Source organism: Otolemur garnettii, unplaced genomic scaffold, assembly GCF_000181295.1.
Source record: "Otolemur garnettii isolate 467f Iridium unplaced genomic scaffold, OtoGar3 scaffold00022, whole genome shotgun sequence".
Taxonomy (NCBI): Eukaryota; Metazoa; Chordata; class Mammalia; order Primates; family Galagidae; genus Otolemur; species Otolemur garnettii.
Window position 1 is genome coordinate 15,229,269 of NW_003852417.1, and position 1,302 is coordinate 15,230,570.

The 1,302-nt window shown below is 37.6% G+C and overlaps 1 protein-coding gene across 1 annotated transcript in view; it reads left to right on the forward strand.

Annotated features, from left to right (window-relative positions):
* The window catches only part of FAM228B (family with sequence similarity 228 member B), a 20,735-nt gene that overhangs the window by 7,001 nt on the left and 12,432 nt on the right, over nucleotides 1-1,302 (forward strand). Inside the window, exon 3 of the mRNA XM_012803703.1 lies at nucleotides 899-1,090. Coding sequence (XP_012659157.1) covers nucleotides 899-1,090 — 192 coding nt within the window. The remainder of the gene's footprint in view (nucleotides 1-898; nucleotides 1,091-1,302) is intronic.

A 1,302-nucleotide genomic window follows, 5' to 3' on the forward strand; every position in this document is an offset into this window, starting at 1 on the left:
AAAAAAAAAAAAAATTTTGCCTGTTCTAGATATTTCATATATATGGAATCCTACATTTATCTATTTGTGCCTGGCTTGTCCATATTGTAGGGTATGTAAGAACTTCATTTCTTTTTTAAGCCAAATCATATTCTGCTGTAATATTTTGTTTATCCATCCATCTCTAATCAACACTTGGGTTGTTCCCACCACTTGGCTATTGTGAATAATGCTGAAGCAAACATTTGTGTACAGATATCTCTTTGAGTCCCTGCTTTTTGTTCTCCTCTCCTCTTCCTTCCTCTCTTCTCTTCTCCCCTCCTTCTCCCTCTTTCTCCCTCCTTTCTTCTTCCCTTTTCTTTCCTTCCATTCTTCCCTTTCCTTCTTCCTTTCTTCCATTCCTTCCTTTCCTTCTTTTCTTTCTTGACAGGGTCTTGCTCTGTTGTCCAGGCTGGGTACAGTGGTTCATCACAGCTCACTGCAACCTCCAACACCTGGGCTCAAGAGATCCTCCTGCCTCAGCCTTCTGAACAGTTGGGACTGTAGGCACATGCCAGGGTACCAGGCTTTTGATTTGTTTTTTAGTCTATTTCCTCAGGGAGAACAGGTGTGTTGTCTCAATTATTTATGTGTTGCTTGTTTCCAACATAGTATATGTCACATAGTAGAACACACATGAATTATTAAATTAATAAACGCCTTTGTGGATTTTTTTCTTTTTTTTTTGGCCAGGGCCCGGTTTGAATCTGCCACCTCTGGTATATGGGGCTGGTGCCCTACTCTGTGAGCCACAGGTGCCACCCAGCCCTTGTGGATTCTTCTAAGAAATAACTCAAACTTAGGAAGTTTAAATTTTAGAAAATTTTAGAACAAGAACACTAGAGGATAATGTATTTGTCTTTTCTATCTTGTTTACTAGGAACTAGATAAGTGTTTACAACATCATGACTTCTTAAAGGCAAGAAGGAAAGAGATGCTACATAAAAGATGGGTTGACCATGTGGCAGACCCTCTCCAGAAGAAAATCATAGAAAAAGTTTGTTCATACAAAAATATTAAAAAAAGGAGACAAGAGGAACTAGATTGTTTTTTAAAACACATAAATAAAAAGGTACTAAGAGATCATTTGATACTTGTTCCAATTGGCTTAAAACCTGTGGTTATCTTTGTTCATTTATAATTGTCCAAACAGCCTGCCCCTCCCTCCATATAAAGAGGGTGCCAAACAAAATACACATTTCAAGAAAGGAAAAAAACTGTATTAAAATTGTAAATTGTGACTCAAGTCACATTTGACTTCTGCAATTACAAGAGATACAAGAT